Below are 17,684 nucleotides of genomic sequence, written 5' to 3'. Positions count from 1 at the left end.
CTACCTATAATTCGTTGTAGTGCTGGGTTTGTGGTCAGATATTGTGTAAATTTAGATTTGTCTTGAAATGTCTTCATCTCTTTATCTATGGTGATTGATAGTTTTGCTGGGTATAGCAGCTTGAGCTGGCACTTGTGCTCTCTTAGGGTCTGCATGATGTCTGTCCAGGCTCTTCTAGCTTTCATAGGCTCTGTTGAGAAATCGGGTGTGATTATGATTGGCCTGCCTTTATATGTTACCTGACCTTTTTCCCTTACTGCTTTGAGTATTCTTTCTTTGCTTTGGGCACTTGGTGTTTTGACTATTATGTGTCAGGAGGAATTTCTTTTCTGGTCCAACCTATTTGGAGTTCTGAAGGCTTCTTTTATGCTCGTGGTCATCTCATTCTTAAGGGTAGGGAAGTTTTCTTCTACAATTTTGTTGTAGATATTTACTGTGCCTCTTAGTTGATAATCTTCTCCCTCTTCTATTTCTATTATCCTTAGGTTTGGTCTTCTCATTGTGTCCTGGATCTCCTGGACATTTTGGTATAGGACCTTTTTGGTTTTTGCATCTTCTCTGTCTGTTTTCTTTATGTTTACAATGTTGTCTTTGGCCCCCAAGATTCTTTCTTCCATCTATTGTAGTCTCTTGGGAATGCTTGAATCTGTGACCCTGATTTCTTTTTTTAGGTGTTCTACCTCTAGGGTTATCTCTTCTAGTGTTTTCTTTATTGTGTTAATTTTCATTTTAAATTCCTTCTTCCTTTCCTTCATCTCTTTTGTTCTGTTTTTCTCTTGTTCTTTGAGTTCTTTGAGTGTTTTTTTTTTGTTTCCTCTTTAAAAGCTTCTGATTCTTTTTGCTTTTCTTCCCGGTCTTGTTTAAGGATCTCTATCATCATCTTGAGGTATGATTTTAGGTCTGCATGTTCTTTTTCTGGAGTGTTTGGCATTCCAATGTTTGCTGTGATGGGAGAACTAGATACTGGTGTTGCCAGGTTGTCTTGATTTCCTTGTGACATGCTCTTTTGCTTTCCTCTTGCCATCTTGTTGTCAGTGATATATTCTTGCCTTTCCCTTGTACCAGGTCTGTGTCCCTGGATCTCCACTGGTCAAGGTGGCAGATGGGCCGAGCCCTGTTCTGCGCCCCAAAGCTGCCGAGGGGAACAGAGTTCCCAATGCTGGGTTTCTGGTTCCTGGGTCAGGCAGGGCAGAGGTGTTTTTTTCGTGTGCACTCGGCAGAGATCTCTCTGCCTCCTGACTGCTCAGATCTCCTTCTCACCAGTCCTTAACCTTTGAGAACTGTTGGTCCAGGTGGCAGATGGGCCGAGCCTTTTCTGCTCCCCCCCCCCCAATTTTCTATTCAATATAGGCTACTTACTTGTCATGTAATGATTTTCTTTTTTTTTTTTTTTTTTTTTTTTTGTAGTAGTCACTGAAATTTTACAGGTTTTATGAAACATTTTAAATAAATTTAGCACTCAGCTAATTTTAAATCATTGGCATGTTGTTTGTCTATCAATAAAAATGACAAATAACCTGTTTCAGAAATATGAACCATACCTGTCTCAGCAATCCTGTTCACTACAAAACATGAAAGAGACCTCAAAGATGGTTCTTTCAATGGTAATGATTGATACTATTCCTTTCATCATACTTTTATTTTTAAAAATGTTGAAGTTTAGCATAAGAGATATCATCTGAAATACATCTTATTTCCAGTAAAATAAGCAGGGCAATCAGTCGTGCTAGTAATGAGACAAAACTTATAAACCGTTGTGGACTTCAATGTAAAAAAAAAAAAAAAAAACTGACTTAAAGTCAAAGGAATCAAGTATAATTGGAGAAAAAATGAGATCTTAACAAAATTAAAATGTCATGTTGCATATGATTCACATAACCAAGAAATAAGCCCAACTATACATGATTTAAGTAAAGAGCATGTACAAGCAAATATCAGATAATGTACAGAAACCTATCACTAAATAAATAATCCTTATTGAAGTAGAAGTTAAATATAGTTTACTCTTACTCAAGAGTAATAATCTATAGGTTGTTATTTACAATTCATTCTGCATATTGCAAATTGAAATTTGGAATATATATTCTAATATACCTAATTTACCATGACCCTCCTTGAGGTCAAAACAGTCTATAGCAAACTTTCAGATATATATTTTTTTTAATCAGTGAGCATTTAGTTTCACACAGAGAAAACATACTATGTAAGTTTATTAAATAACTTACAACAAATATTCATTAAATATTTACCAAGTTTCAAGTGGTTTGTTATACTACAAGCATTCATAAAACATCTTGAATTATTAATCATGTGTATCCTAACATTAGTTTAGACTTTGCTTTCTTAATGACATAAATTATAAAATCAAAGCTAGAAGCTAATTTAAAAAATTCAAAACATGATGAATAAATGTGAGTGGCTTTGTTCATATTGACACTCGAGGGGTAGATTTGAGAATTACTTAGTGTATTTGTAAACCTTTAATACAATTTCACCAATGCAATTAATTGCTAGAGGCTTCAAAAAGAGGTTGTTTTAATTTATTTTTAGTATTTAAACATAACTAATTTTAAATAACACACAAATCAACATATTTCAGTGGATCATATCCATGAGTATTTAGCTTTGCTTTATTTCTACCTCTGATTCTTCTCTTCCTAAACTTATTCTCATCTTTACTTTTCAGTATCCAGTAGTCCTCTTTCCACTTTCATATCAAATGTGTTATATTAGCCTCCCAACCTGTTTTATTAAAGCCTCTTTGATCTGTCTTATTAATCTCTTGCTAGTTTCTTGATCTGCATTCACAGTCACACATATAAAATTGAGAAATTATAATTTAAATACGAGAGTGAACAACCAATATTTGTTTATCTGAGTAAGGGTTATCTCACTTAGTAAAATGTTTTATTTTATATTTTCAAATGCCTTAATTCTACTTTTCCTTAGACCTGAAAAAACTTCATTGGGTATATGTACCACATATTCATCTTCAAACATAAATGGATGGACATCTAGAATGAATTGATTCTTTAGCAATTATGAAATAGAGCAACAATAAAAATTGATGTTGAAGTTTCTCTGTACATTATTCACATATCCCTATGATTTAAATAATAGATTTACCACCTTTAAATTCAAATGTATGAGAAGTGAAAAATACATGCAAACATAATTTAAATCACTATTTCCCTCAATAGTTGACATAGAAACTCCTGCTCTATGTTAACCCTTGTTAAAGAAATAAGTGTTCTTAAGAAAACATTTTAATTTTGTAACATAAAGTACATGCTAGAAGATAGTCTTTCATTGCACTTGCATTTCATTATTAAATTGATATATTTTACCACGGAAACAGAAACAAGATGTTTTGAACCAGTATTGACATATATTGTCAAACTTAATCCACTAACTGGATTTTAACCTATTCATGCTAAATGTCAACAAGCATCTCGGATTCCAGGAATTGCTGAAATAATCAATAAGTATACTTATAACAAGGGAATAAAACTACCCCTGAGTAATAGAGTATCGTCCAGTACATATCAGTAATGAGATGATAACCCCCAAATCAGGACAATTACCCTTGTTGATAAGGTCATTGCCCAAATCAAAATAATCATATCTTAATAATCACTTTGTTTCACTCAAATTGTGTGAGATTAAAAAGACCTCTAGATCCCTTTCAGAGATATAAATGAGGTAATGACCAATGGTATAAAAAATTGGTATCATCATAGAAGACCATAGAGGTACTGCTATATTTCATGATATACTATGCTAAAATATGACTAATAATTCAAAATACATCAACATATTTCTTTTTTATCATTAATCTGACTTTCATGCTTGGGGATTTACTATACATTTAACTTTTATTTCTTCATAAGAAGAGATGAATTAAAATTGAACCTAAGCATTATGAACTTAGGCTAAGAATAGAGCATTTTTATGTAACCATTCTTAGGCCTAGGCCTGGAAGATTCTAACTTATGTACAATCTAATCTTCAAGCCAAAATCATGAAGGCTTTAGGTTCTATCCTTTATCTGCTAATCTAGGTCTACAATGTTTTACCTCAATGTCTTACTGCTGAATAAACTCTTCCTATCTAGCTCTTTCTGAACCCTGACTCACTGGTTCAACTCAGATGATCTGGCTGAAGCTCATCTCTAACCTGACTGATTCAAACTGTTTTCTTTCAGCTTCTGATTGAATTGTTCTGCTTGAAAAAACTGTCTCTGCAGTTCAGGGGCTGAACTGAGCTGAATGCTCCTACTGCAGGAACTCAAAGGTACAGTACTGAATGAAACTGCCCTAAATCAGCGAATTCAATTCCATTTCACCGAACTGCACTAATCTGAGCTGATATACCTTCTCATCAATCTCTTTACTGCTTTTAAGTAGCCTTTTTTTTTCCTGACTATTCTTGTGAGAGTTTGGCATATCTTATCTCTGTCTCATTCTGTTGAATCTCTGATTCTTCACTTTGTCTGCTTCTTAATTGCTTGGGATAAAAGTTATCAGTAAAGGTGTGTTTGTATTGTAACCAGAGACATTTAAGATGTGTATTCTTGCCAGAAGGATTAGAAGGGTGTCATTCTAGCCATAGCACATAATAGCCAAGATTACTGAAGTTAACCTAACCTACATAAAGAAAAGAAAAATCTAACAATCCAACCAAAAAATGGAGTATAGAACTAAAAAGAGAATTCATAAAAAAGAATCTTAAATGGCTGAGAAGCATTTAAAGAAATTTTCTGTTAGTAGTCACCATGGAAATGCAAATCAAAACTAATCATGAAACTAACCTTACACCAATCAGAATGGCTAAAATAAAAAACTCAGGTGAAAGCATATGTTGATGAGGATGTGAAGAAACATGAACATTCTTCCATTGCTGGTAGAATTTCAAATGACTTGTACAATGCCTGGAAATCAATCTGAAGGTTCCTCAGAAAATTAGAAATAGGTCTACCTGAAGAACCAGCTATACCACTCTTGGGCATATACCCAAAAGATTCCCCACCATACCACAGGAACAGGTGCTCTATTATGTTCATAGTGGCCACATATGTAACAGCCAGAAACTGTACACAATCCATATGTCCAACAATAGAAGAGTGGATGCAGAAAATTTGGCTCACTTACATAATTAAATACTGTTTAGCTATTAAGAATGAGGATATCATGTGTTTTGTAGGCAAATGTATGAAAGTAAATAATATCATCCAAAGTGAGGTAACTAAAATCCCCAAATATGCATGTTATGTACTCACTAATAAGTGGTTATTAGCCAAAATTACAAAATGCCTAGGATACAATCCACAGAAAACTTTAAGCTGAAGGGACAAAGTGAATATATTTACATTTCACTTATGAGGATAGGAAAGCAATCACACAAGGAAACAAAAAATGGAGGCCCTGGGTGAGAGAGGGGATAGGTTAGGGAAAATGAGACCAGTATCATATATTGGAGTGGAGACTGAAGAGAAGCCATGAGGGCCAGCAAAATGGAAAAATGCAACCTTGTAGAGGAGGGAAGTGAAGGGATTTTCTAAAAAATACTAGAGACCTCCTGGAAAGTGAGATACTCTCAGGACACAAAGCAAAGGAAGAGACCTTTTATGAAGGGCCCAACAGTAAGGAGAGGGAACATACATGTAGAGTCAACCGCTAGTAGAAATACAGGGTAAAAGTGGAGGGATGGAATTGCTATTCTGCAACCAAAAAAAAAAAAAAAAAAAAAAATCTGACCCAGAATTGTTCATGTCTACATAACTGTTGGGATAAAACTTGAGAAAAGACTTGGGGGAATGAGGTCTAGTGACCAGCCCAACTTGAGATCCATTTCAATGGGAGGCCGAAATGCCTGTGTGATCACAAAAATAGGCCTATCATGACTGCCCTCCAAAATACCCAGCTGAAAGAGTCAGATGCAGATATTATATCCAACCATTAGTCTCAAGTCAGTGATATCCATTGGTGAATTATTGGAAAGGTTGAAGAAGCTGAGGAAGAGAATGACCTCAAGGGAAGACCAGCAGTCACAACTAAGCAGGACCCTTGAGATCTGTCAGAAACTGAACCACCAACCAAGCAGTATAAAGGAGTTGGTCTGAAGCCAATTAAACTTATACAGGAGAGGACTGCCTTATCTGGCCTCAGTGGGAGATGCTGTAACTAACCTTTGAGAGAGTCTCCAGGGATCAGTGAGGCCTGGAGAGAGGAACATCCTCTTGGAGACAGGGGGAAGGAGGAAAGGGATGACAAACTGTGGGAGGAAGAACTGGGGGGAGGCAAGGCTAGACTGCAAAACTTGAAAGTAATAATAATAATAATAATAATAATAATAATAATAATAATAATAATACATTCCATTACAATATCAGTTAAAATTAATGAATTTAGAAGAGAAAATCATTTTATTTTTCGAAAATGGTAAGTATATCTCAGCATAGTTAATATAAGATATGTACAAAAATCCCACTCCTGTAAAACAAGTTGTTCTCATCATTTCCATTAAATTATTTTATATTTTTCCTCATCCATCTTCATCTGTGTTCTCCATATAGTGGCCAGGCTAAGAGACTCCCAAAATCCCTATGCCATCCAGGACTTATATAGCATCATTACAAATTATTTACTTTCTTGTAATAATTTGTCAATTATTTAGCACAGAATCTACATATTACTGTAAAATGTATATGAAATATTGTTAATTTAGTCACAGATATATAAATCATATTTTTACTGAATGTCTCTGGCATGATGACTTAATGTCTTCTTATAGAAAGTATTTATAATGTTTCTTATAGATACCTCACCTCAGAAGATTTGCTTTTATATATAAGTTTTTTGTAATGTTCTCATTGACTAAACTATCCTCTGAAATCCAGAAGATGAAGATGCACACTGATTGTACCAACTGCATGAACTAAATGGAATCCACAAATACACAAACACACACACACACACACACACACACACACACACACACACATATTCTAGAAAAGCCCAGTGCTAAAGTATTTGTTTGGCAGCAGGCTCATTCATGATAGCAATTTGTAATGAAAATATGAGTGATTATTGGTTGATATTAAGGATAGAAATTCTAATCAGAGCTCTATAGTTTAGTGCATCAATTTCCATGTAATAGTTGTTCATCATAGCCATTGCCAAAGCTTTTAAATTATGTACTGACTCAGATTTCATAGTCATTAACTGAACTGCAACAATAACTACCAACATTTGCTAGAAAAAAAAAAAACAATAAAAGAAATGGAAAATTGCCCAATCTGTGGCAACAGAAAGAGTACATATGCAAATATCTGAGCCTGTTATTATGCCTAAAACTATTGTACAGCTAAAGACCTGGGGATAATGCATTTAATACATATTAAAATGCTATGCAGATGAGCCTCCAAATGCTTTTCTCTTTTTACTTCTTTGAATAAAATATAGTTTAAAACCTTTTTAAAATATCGACTTATTTTACTTAAGATTTGAGGTCTATTGTTCCTGCACTTTGAGATCAGGAATAGAGCTGAAATGAATATGGATGGTTTTAGTTCAAGAATAACCTCAATACTTTGCCACACACAGAGTAAAAACATCTGTTTCTAAGAAATATAATGACAGATTCTGATGCTTCAACGTGAGAGGATGGACTGAATGAGGGATTAGAAAATTTTGATGTGAGGGTTAGAGTGTTCAGCAAATTAAAAGAATATAAATAGGGGGTGAAAGTTTAGTTTTTAGCTTTCTTTTGTCAAAAGTCAAATAAAAACTTTTTGAAATGAAATAACCCAAATTATAAACTTCAGTTAATTAGCAAATCATAGAAACATAATTAAAAATATTTATAGTTGGCACTTATACTGCCAAAGTTATTTTTAAATAAATATTCAGCATTATTTTTTGAATATTTTATAGATAAAACAATTTGATTTATAACTAAGAAGTAGTTTGTTCTGATACTGTTATTTCTTGATTTTACAAGAGGAGCTATGACATGGGAAGAAACACCTTAAAACAATAATACAAATGCAATGCATTTTAAAATGTTATTATGTTTTATGATGGAAAGTTAGATGTGACATTCTTTTGAATTTGAAAGTCTAATGAAACAATTATGCATATTATTCAGTAAAAGTGAAGAAGATATTGTACTGATAACTGGAAAGATACTGAAGAAATGACTACTTCATCAGCATAAAGTCACTGTTCAGGTACAGACACATCTTCAGGTGGAAATATATATATATACCAAATAACATTGTGGAATAATTTTTTACAAGTGTCAATAATATGCTTGTAGTACCAGGTCAAATCAAACCAAATTCAAAAGTTCTAAAAATATTATGCTTTAATTAGAAAGAAAAAAATAATGAATTAGTAAGGATCATGTGGTGGTATTAGTGTAGATGATATAATAAGCATAGGGTATCATTTTATTTAATAATGTTTTTAATTGCCAAATATCAATATCAAAGTTTTCATAAAATGCATTGTTTTATACAGAAAGAAAGAAAATCTGCTAAGTATTTTAAAAGTTATGAAAAAAAAATGATAGACTGGAAAAGCACTCAGAAATATATTATGGTTACAAATCGATGTCTATTTTCAAATACTTGATTCTGATTTAATCCTTTGAAGATTTAAAAGGCATAACTTGTAAAAAAGAATATAAATTACTTTTAAGTGGTTGGATTGTTATTTAAGGTATGGAATAGAAAGTTAGTAAGTTTCATGACTTCTGGACAATATCTAGCTTAATTCTCAAGCTTAATTCTGTTAATATGAAATGAGTTATATCTTTGCTATAACATCATAATTTCATTCCTCCTACAGTGGTCTGTCAAGAATAATAGAAAAGTCATCTACCTATAAAAACTAATAATGAACAAAGAAACTGATGAAACAAGATGAGAGAAGATGAAGATGAAGATGATAATTTTAGACAGGTGATTCTTGTAAAATAGGCAAAACATAGACAAATCAGACAGTTTTTGTAAAAATAGGCAACACCTAGACCAAAAGAGACTTTTGAGAATCAAATGAAAGCAAAACTCAAGTTAATCTTATGGCATAATTCAGTATAAATCATAAAGTTAAGAAAATAAAATGTGAGTGTTCTTTTTCAAACCACTATATACATTAATTGTGTGAAAATTACACACAGAAAGCACATAAGCATCCATATAGGAAATAACCAACCAGGTCAGCAAGTAAAGATAAGACAAAAACATTCACCTGTAGTGATGAGTACATTAAAAGTTACAACACACAGGATCATGGGTAAGCATTTTTTGAATAATTACAGAATGAGCATAGAAGGCTAATCCCACATCATCAAATCTTTCTACAAATTGTCTGTTCTTTAATACAACTGATCAAATTTTCAATTATTAATACATTTAATAAGATAAAGATATTTTATGAAAAAATTACTAAGATCCTGAAAACTGGTTGAGAGTGTGTCTGCAATAATATTTTCTTAGATGTTCCTATCTAAGAAATGTATGCAGTATGAGAGTAAACAGTTTCATTAAGTATGCCAAATGGAAGCCCTTAGTGTTATTTAGTTTTCTCATAACAGTACTAGAATTAAACTACAATTTTAATAAAGGAAACTAATAAAATGAATATAATAAATGACATTCATAATTGTGGTGGTTTTATGCTCATGTATTAGTTAGGTAATAGTATACTGAAATAATCATGTGTTAATATAGTTCTTCAATAAAGGCAATCATACAGAAACATTTTTTCAAATGCATACCATAAGACTAGATTGCTTTTCAAGAACTATTTGTTAAATATATGTCAAGTCTTGCTCTTTATTCAAATCTCAAAATTTAAATTTTATGTGAATATCTGAACAAAAAATCTTCCAAATATGCTTAACTTTCTGAGCTGAATGTATCTTGGAGACACCAGCAAAATGAATACTTTAATACTTAATTGCTCTAAGGTTGTTGTCACTCAACCACCTTTTCTTTATTCAACCTGGGAGCAAATGAGTACACAAATGACAGGAATCAGAATGAAGATAGGCAGATGACAAAAAAGACCTTTCAATTTTACTCTGACTCTAGATGCTCTCTGTTATCCATGAATTTAGTCAGAAAGGAACCACTTTGTAAATTCACCTCAGGCAGATATAAAGAAATCAGAAACATATTCCGCTGAGAATCTCAGTCAGTTCTGTTTCTGCCATCTTCAGTTTAGCACTTTGGTGAACATAAACTCTAACAAGCCAGGCCATTTGTGAAAAGCCTCAGGGCAGTTTAGACACAGACTTATTCAAAGAGAAAAGGGAACTCAAAATGTCTATTTGAAGAATTCCAAGTTAATGATAATCAAGGAAGCAAAAAAACCCTAGCAGTTTCAATCTAAGAACCAATGAGTGCTTCTTATTACACAGAAATGTTTTAAATTACCAAGCCAGTTTTAAAAATTGTACTTCTTTCATTAAGCTGAAAATATGTGTTGCTACAACTATTTATTTAGTTAGAAGTGGTTGTACTCTGACTCTAGTTGCTATCTATTTGGAAATTCACATTATTGTTAATTAGCTTTTAGCTGCCTGAATATCAACTACTTAGAGTGAATGGATCCTGAACTGTGGCATTTGCTTTTGTTATGCTATTCGAATACCATTAAAGTATCTATGAAGTATTATACTTAAGAGTTGATAAAAGGTGTGTCTTTAACTTTTATCTGAAGTATAAAAAAGATCCCATTTATTGAGATCTCTAAAGCTACATAAAATTATATAAAAAATCATTGAGAAATTCTCTTGTCCTTTCATGTTTTAGAACATAAAAAGGAATAATGCATTTGTACTAGTACTATATTCTTAGCTAAGAGAATTTATTATTCTATTTTTTCAAATGTTATATCTGAATTAAACTGAGCATTAAAGAAATAGTATAGAATTCATTAAAAATCTAAATAAGTGAAGTTAAGAGATTCAAGAAATTAATTAATCTTATATGGAAACATTTGCAATAAATTCAAAGTTAATGAATATTCTGACACTTAATATACTTAAGGTTTATAGCTTCTCAAATTTAACATCCAAAATACCCTTCAAATGCACACATAAATTCAATGGTCCTAAAACAAAGGACATCAGAGGGCATATTACATTTTTATGGTGTATGGCTTATTATATCTAGATCTGTACAACAGATTATTGAAACAGCTTTAACAATGTTCTGTATTAATAATAAACAGAACATTTGCAAAGTTTTAAAAGTATTTTTAAAAATTTATTAATTCATTCTTTATAAAGAACTTGCAAATAAAAACATACTCTAACAAAATTCTAATCTCTTTCTCCCTTGTTTTCCATCTCTTTCCCTCCATCTGTCTGCCTATTGGTCTGTTTGACTTTCTACTCTTCATTTTTTAAAAGTTTTAAAAATAAGTAATCAATGGGATTGCTTCCAAATTCACAAGCTTTTAAAAGCTCCTACTGTGAGATAACCCAATCACAAAAGAACAGACATACTATGCAGTCACTGATAATGGGATACTAACTCCAGAAAGCTCTGAACACCCCAGAAACAACCCACAGACTGTGTGAAGATCAAGAAAAAAAGAAAAAAACAGAATATATTTTAATTAAAATAGAATTGTATCACATCCCCCTTTCCTTCCTACAGCCCCTCCCAGTTTCTCTCCTATCTCCTCAAATTAATAACCTCTTTTCCTATATTATTGTTACATATATACATATGTGTATGTATATGTACCCACAAATAATTAATTACAACCTTATAAAAATGTATGTGTATACTCTTATACAAAAATGCTTAAAATCTGTACATTTATCTTTGTTTTTTAAAATAAAGTTAAAAAACAAAAAATAAAATAAAAAAAAATAAAAGCTCCTACTTTCTCTCTCCCTGTCACTCCTGCTCTCTCCTTTGTAGCCAGTGATATTTTATCACTAAATATTTGCTTTTGTGTTTGAAATGGACAACTCTATTATTCTTTTTATGAGATTTTTGTCTTCTGATAGGAGTAATTTTCAAAACTTCAACATTCCAAGGTCACAGTGATCTTCAAGATGGTTCATAAGGACATTTAACAACTCTCTGGAAAGTATATTGATTTATAATTCCAATGCTGTTATGTTACTTTTTCCTTCAAAGTTTAATGCTAATTCACTTTGACATTTTAGTAAAATTCCATTTTCAGGTAATTTTCACACTTGATAAAAACATGTAAAGGCATCAGATCCATTAGAATACTTTGTTTCCAAGCCTAGGCCTTCATCTGGGAAGTAGTTTTTCAAATATCAGGTTTGGCCCTTCAAACTAGATTGTCATATTTCACTATAAAGATTTTATACATTTATTATACATATAATATAATATACAGTCATATGCTGGTCCCATGTATGGATAGTTGTTAATAGCTTAATGGAATATTATTTGTTTATTCTATCTCAAAACATGATAAGAAACCTAAGGTAAAAATCTAAGAAATTAGTCATAGTAGAGAAAACTTATTTGATATGAGTGGTCATGCTATATAAACAGAGAAGAGAATATAATTTAACAGGATGTATAAGGTAGTATTTATTTATTTATTTATTTGTCTATTATTCATTCATTCTTTAAACTCTGGAAGGCTCACTGTTAGAATAATTAACTTTCATATCTATCTGGGAATGTAGATTTTTTTACATTAAAAATAATATTCTACAGATTATGTTCTCATAGAATAATATATTTTTGATTAACTATGAATAGGTTAGCTTTACTTTTCCTTTGTTTGATGCTACCACAAAGGTTTTTTGATCCATAGTCATTAAGTTTTTTGTGATTCCTGCTAAAATGCAAATTAACATAAAAGTTACTCATTTTGTTTAAGCTTATCATATGAAACCTATAGTGCTAAGACATTCAATAACCAATATTGAAAACAATATTTTGCTTTTGAAAAAAACGTACTGGTAAAAAATAAGTGTTGGAAGTTGCATGCATAATTATATAAGTAATACAAAATATAGAAAGAAGTCATGATAATTTTTAAGGCAGAACTATAATATCTGTCATAGTAAATACTTACAGTTTTAACTCTACAAGGCAAAAGATAAGTTTTAGTAATATAAATAAAAAGTGTCTTAAAATGTTTTTGAATAAAATCTTACCTTTGCAGCTCTTTTTCCATCAGATCTCCGCTGATTTGAATAAATTAGAGGCAAGGAAAGCAAAAGAAAACAAAAACAGAGACAAAAATTAGCACAATTTGGTTAGTGTATATAGGTTTTATTTTCCACAAAAACATGTCATGTATTTTAAATACTAAAAATTGCTGCAAGACTATCTTAACTCTTGAGTTAATAATGATTTAAGACGTAGGTGTACCCCACTCTGAGAGGGTGCTACACACTTATTGTTTTTTTTTTTTTTTTTTTTTGAGTTTCATATGGTCTGTGAGTTGCTTCTTGGGTATTCAGAGCTTTCTGGGGCTAGTATCCAATTATCAGTAACTGTATATTAAGTCTGTTCTTTTGTGACTGGGTTACCTTACTCAGGATGATATTCTCTAGATTCATCCATTTTCCTAGGAATTTCATAAAGTCATTGTTTCTAATAGCTGAGTAGTACTCCATTGTGTAAATATATCACAATTTCTGTATCTATTCATCTACTGAAGAATGTCTGGGTTCTTTCCAGCTTCTGGCTATTATAAATATGGCTGCTATGAACATTGTGGAGCATGTGTCTTTATTGTATGATGGAGAATTTTGGGGGTATATGCCCAGAAGTAGAATAGCTGTGTCTTTAGGTAGTACTATGTCCAATTTTCAGAGGAACCACCAGATTGATTTCCAGAGTGGTTGTACCAGCTTACAATCCTACCGACAGTGTAGGAGTGCTCCTCTTTCTCCACATTCTAGCCAGCATCTGCTTTCATCTGAGTTTTTGATCTTAGCCAGGAGAATGGAATTTTATCATTCAATATATACACTATTTGACCTTTCCTAGATGGAATTTAGGTATGTATTTGGAGAGAGAATCCACAATTTAATTTTGTATAGTTTAAGCTTAATATGTTGATATTAGATACCTCTATTGATCAGAATAAACCATTAATGACTGTGTCCAAATTCAACATCTCTAAAGTATAGATTAATGATGGTGTTTGAAGAAACTGCTCTAGATAATGCTGTTTATTTTTCACACTTTTACTCATTCAGTATTTACTAACTTACTACCATGCCTCATAATGAATAATACTGAATCAGCAACAGATAAAAATGTTTCAACTCTCTATAAGAAATTCTATACAACAAAAACAAAAAAATTCATATTTAGCCACATGTAAACAAGTGTGGTAAAATACTTTTAAATATGACACAGAATAATGTTAGATCTTTTTTGTTTACTTCTCTTGAGGTTATATTAAGTGTAAAATAAATTTTAAATTTTATGTAAATGTGATACTAGTCACTGGGTAATCAACTAGATTGTTCTTTAGGTAACTAAGGAAATTCATAAAAATATTAATCCTATGTCTTTGTAAATTGGTTAGTGAACTCCTTAAAATTTAATAGTTACCCGTTACATAACAGAGTATTTCTTGCCATGGTTAAGAAACATGCATGTTCATCTGAATTATGTACCATAAATGACATTATTGCCCACTTAGTGCTACTTTTGATAGTATTTCAGAATTCCCACTGAAAAAAAGAAAAAAAATAGAAATTATGGTAATCTATAAAGTACATTATTTATCCACACCATTTAGAAACAATATAAACTATGGTTTCTATTTCATGCAAACACAATTAAAAGAAACTACTGAAACATATTATAAGGATTCAGGATACAAAGTAGCAAATTGATAGCATATTTGTGACAGAAATATTTATTAAGCAATTGCAGGACTATGAATAGCACAAGCTTATAAGACTGCCATTGACAAATATGAAGCATAAGCAACTTGATTAGAACTAGTGTAAACAAGAGACAAATCTTGTTTTGAAAAAAAAAATGTGTTTGCCCTTCTCTAAAAATGATCAATAATAAACAAAATCATCTTAAAACTTTATACATTGAAACATACATAGAACATGGAGGGAATAATAAGTTAGACTGTGTTTGTTGGCTCGTTTCTTTTTTTATGCTTTATTCATGTAGTCTTCTAGATTCATATGATCTGAGTCATATGAATTAATTCTACTCCCTATCAATAGATGAATATTTATGAAAATTTTTAGTTTGAAGAGAAAATTCAATATAGCTTATGAAAATCTGTACATTTAATATCAACTCTATATACTAGAAAAAGATCTAATTTTCAGTTATTTCTCATCTAAATAATATAGTAATATCAAGTTCAGAACTTTGTTTAGTTATTTTAAAATCCTGTTGACTTAATAGAACAGATAATAGTAAAAGTTAAAACAGCATGTCCAACTTTACTCCTCAATATTTTTGCATTTATTTCCTTTTCAAAATGCAAATTGTAATTTTAAAACTACTTTGACTCCCACACAGTTGTTGCAGATGGGGAAGGGGACAGAGCAGGAGGATCAGGTCTAGCTAAGGTGGGGAGAAAATTTCTTTCTGAAGGTTTCTCTGAAACTAATTATCTGCAGCATTTTTTAATGAATTTCTAATTTAGAATATTATAAACTATTTTGAAGAAAATGGGGACATTAAGAGCTTCAAAACCAGTCTGAGCTACATTGGAAGATTGTCTACAAAAGCAAACAATGAAGGTGGTCTAGGGAAGCTGGAACTATTTATTAACTAGGAACTCCTAGTTGAAATGGCTTGGTGGAGAGGGGGATAAGAAGGGAGTGCACCTTTGTGAAGGTAAATGGAGCTGGAGATGGGATGGGAGTGGGGCAGTATAAAGAGATAACATCTCAAATATATATACAGAATATCTAATAAAAAAGAGAAAATAGATGCATGGCAAACAAACAAACAAAAATATATGGCTGCAGACCATCTTCAAAGGTCCTTTTTCTCTAAGTTTTAAGAAGGAAACAAAACTATCTGCCAATTACTGCCTAATATGAACCATGCAGGGCACTTTAATCTCACTATTTTGTGGCATTTCCTTTTTAGTTACTTTTCTTTTTTTCCAAATGGGGTCTCATGGAGATCAAGTGGCCTCATACTGAAGATTTTGCTGAGGATAATCCTGAATGCTTTCCTGCCTGCCAAGTGTAAAGACTGTAAGAATGCACTACCATGCTCAGCTTTCTGTGCATTTTAAAACTAAAGCTGGATCCTACTTTTACAAACTCAATTGTGTGGCCACACTGCAAATTTACACCTTAAAAATCATTCCTTAGATTTTTATGTTAGATTGTGAACATATTTGAAGGAAAGTTCTTTGAAGTGAAAAGTTAAAATGAAGTTTTTGAGGTAGGCTTTAATATGGTAAGACTGATGTCTGTATACATAGAAGTAATTATGGCATGCACTGACAGACCTGGAAGTACTATGCCTGGAAGAGCACAGGGAGAGGTAGAAGTCTACAAACCTCCAACTTGACATTTCAAACTCCAGAACTATGAGAAGATATGTTTTTATTACTTGAGCCACTCAGTTTGTGTTTTTTGTTTTGTTTGTTTGTTTTTTTTTTAACTGCAGCTCCAGCAAGCTGAAACACACACACATCTTTAAAGACTGTTTTTCGATGCAAATCAGGAGACACATCTGGGAGGGACCAGGAAAGTGTCTCCAGAGTGATTGGACTGGGGAGGGAAGATGTTGCATGTAACCTTTGCTACCCCACTTAAACTTCATGAACAGACCACAATACAAGCCCCTGCCCAGAGAATATTGTATCCACAGATGAAAAACACAGGCATACAGTTAAATTTCTACTCGCCTTTTTGGCACAAATGCTGAGCACTACTATCTCCAGCCTGGAGAAGTGTGCCCATATCAATAATCTTAGCTCCACACCTGCCATCAAGTTTAATTTTTTACATCTAGTCCCAGCTAAGCATCTGCAACCTTGCAAACTCGCCCTCCTCTCTCCTGTGTATCTCTTGCTGGGGGTTGTGTACCAAAAGTCCTGCCTATAATTTCTGCCCAACAATTGGCCCATGGCTTCTTTACTGATAGATCAAGAACCAACTGAGGAACAGGACCTTAACATCAAAACCATCTCTTCAGAAAAATGCGCACTGGCTATAGGCAGCACCATCTCGTGGGCTGGCACCTCTGACTAATTTAACAACATTAGAAGAGAACGCCATCTAAGTGTACTTCTTCCAGGCTGGTCCAGAAATGTTTATTAAGAATAGTAATTTCTGTTCTTAACTAATTTCATAATTTCCTGTGTTAATAATTACTCTTCAAAAACATCGTGTTAGGGTTAGAACGATTTCAGCAAAAGAAAGCGTGCCTAGTATGTGCAAGGCCCTGGATTCATTTCTTAGCAAACCAACTTTTCCCCCATGTTTTCCTCAGAGGTATTCTACTATAAAAATTGACTAAAATTTAATCATGGTCTTAAATACAAATTACTCCTGATCTTGCTTAATATTACAACAGCTGCCCTTTCAAATCTTTAACTTTCTGATAATCTTTTGGGACAATGTTCCAAATATGAAATTGCTAATGAATAGAAAAATGTGTATAAACAAAAACAACAGAAAAAAATTCAAAAGTAACTCGCACATTTAAAGAT

General features: G+C 32.3%; 1 protein-coding gene across 6 annotated transcripts in view; it reads right to left on the bottom strand.

The window, feature by feature from the left end:
• Positions 1 to 17,684, bottom strand: part of PCDH11X (protocadherin 11 X-linked) — a gene marked incomplete at both ends in the record, with an annotated part of 509,350 nt that overhangs the window by 235,519 nt on the left and 256,147 nt on the right. For 2 of the 6 annotated variants that reach the window (XM_080909518.1, XM_080909519.1), the window contains one exon: positions 13,171 to 13,200. The exons of the other annotated variants lie outside the window; for them this stretch is intronic. In XM_080909518.1, coding sequence (XP_080765644.1) covers positions 13,171 to 13,200 — 30 coding nt within the window. The remainder of the gene's footprint in view (positions 1 to 13,170; positions 13,201 to 17,684) is intronic. 6 annotated transcript variants of the gene reach the window in all.

Source organism: Micromys minutus, assembly GCF_963924665.1.
Source record: "Micromys minutus genome assembly, chromosome: X".
NCBI lineage: Eukaryota > Metazoa > Chordata > Mammalia > Rodentia > Muridae > Micromys > Micromys minutus.
The sequence above is the reverse complement of the archived record's forward strand: the minus strand, read 5'-3'. Positions and strand labels throughout refer to the sequence as shown.